The following is a 1,352-nucleotide window of genomic DNA, read 5'->3' as shown; positions in this document are numbered from 1 at the left end:
CTATATCTGTGTTTCGTTGTTCTGGTAGCATACCTCGCTGAAGACAACTTTTGAATCTGTTTTTGTCACTATGGTTTTAATTAATGCTCATGTTTTATCTATTTTTATTTTAACTTCAGCTCTGAAAGTTGAGGTGACCCACTGTGGACAGATGAAACGAAAATACCGAGTTTGTAATGTGACTAGACGACCAGCCAGTCATCAAACGTATGTTATAAAATAATGAGATTACATTTGTGGTAACAGAGGATGCTACTATAACCATCTGAGAATTTGGCATCTCATACTATAATTTTCAAAATCCTCAGAATTTTCACTTTTAACACCAAAGCTTTATACTACATTTTATATATATATGTGTGTGTGTGTGTGTGTGTGTGTGTGTGTGTGTGTTTTGAGACAGAGTTTCACTATGTCACCCTTGGTAGAGTGCCGTGGCATCACAGCTCACAGCAACATCCAACTCTTGGGCTTAAGCAATTCTCTTGCCTCAACCTCCCAAATAGCTGGGACTATAGGTCCCCGCCACAGTGCCTGGTTATTTTGTTGTTGTTGTAGTTGTCATCGTTGCTTAGCTGGCCTGGGCCAGGCTCAAACCCATGTGGCTGGTGCCTTAACCCCTATGCTATGGGCGCTGAGCCTGTTTTAAGTATCTTTGACAGAGATATTTATAAAACACATTCTTCCTACCTTTAATTCAATTCACCTCTTAAACACAGTATCCTAAACATAGATCAAATTTTATTTAAAGATGCAAAGTCGTTGTTATAAGCATCATGTATTGTACTGTTTAATTCTAAACACATGGCCCAGAGGATCTTTTAAGGCCTAGAAGTCCTATAAGGCTGTCACGGGAAGACATCCATCTTGCTTTGTGGTTTTGTGTGGCTGGCGTCTCTTCTCCAGCTGTCAGTGATATGGCAGGCTTGCAGCAACATACTCCTTGCCACTTCCCCAAGCTCATTTTTCCCCAATCACCCAGCTACTACTCCACTGAGTAATAGCCCTAAACCAGATAATATATATATGAGAGTGCTTTAAAAATTATCATACATGTGAGTTTTATTCTTGTAATCAAGATCACTAAACTCAAGTCTGACATGATCATAAGTATTGGTTTTTCTAAGTAAAGGGTTGTTAAATATACAATATAAACTTTTTATCATTTCGGTTACTCAGAGACTTTTTTCCCCCAGCTTATATTCTAGTATGACTATGTTTTAGATTCATGGTTCTTTTTCTTTCTTTCTTTCTTTCTTTTTTTTTTTTTTGGAGACAGAATGCCACAGCATTGCAGCAACTTCAAAATACTGGGCTTGAGCAATTCTCTTGCCTCAGCCTCCCAAGTAGCT

At 38.4% G+C, this 1,352-nt stretch overlaps 1 protein-coding gene across 3 annotated transcripts in view; it reads left to right on the top strand.

Moving 5' to 3' along the window:
* Window positions 1-1,352, top strand: part of AGO4 (argonaute 4, RISC catalytic component) — a 38,324-nt gene that overhangs the window by 13,354 nt on the left and 23,618 nt on the right. For all 3 annotated transcript variants that reach the window (XM_003788265.3, XM_023512225.1, XM_023512226.1), the window contains one exon: window positions 120-207. In XM_003788265.3, the coding sequence (XP_003788313.3) occupies window positions 120-207 (88 nt within the window). The remainder of the gene's footprint in view (window positions 1-119; window positions 208-1,352) is intronic.

The sequence above is a fragment of the Otolemur garnettii genome, unplaced genomic scaffold (genome assembly GCF_000181295.1).
Source record: "Otolemur garnettii isolate 467f Iridium unplaced genomic scaffold, OtoGar3 scaffold00025, whole genome shotgun sequence".
Lineage (NCBI taxonomy): Eukaryota > Metazoa > Chordata > Mammalia > Primates > Galagidae > Otolemur > Otolemur garnettii.
The sequence above is the reverse complement of the archived record's forward strand: the minus strand, read 5'-3'. Positions and strand labels throughout refer to the sequence as shown.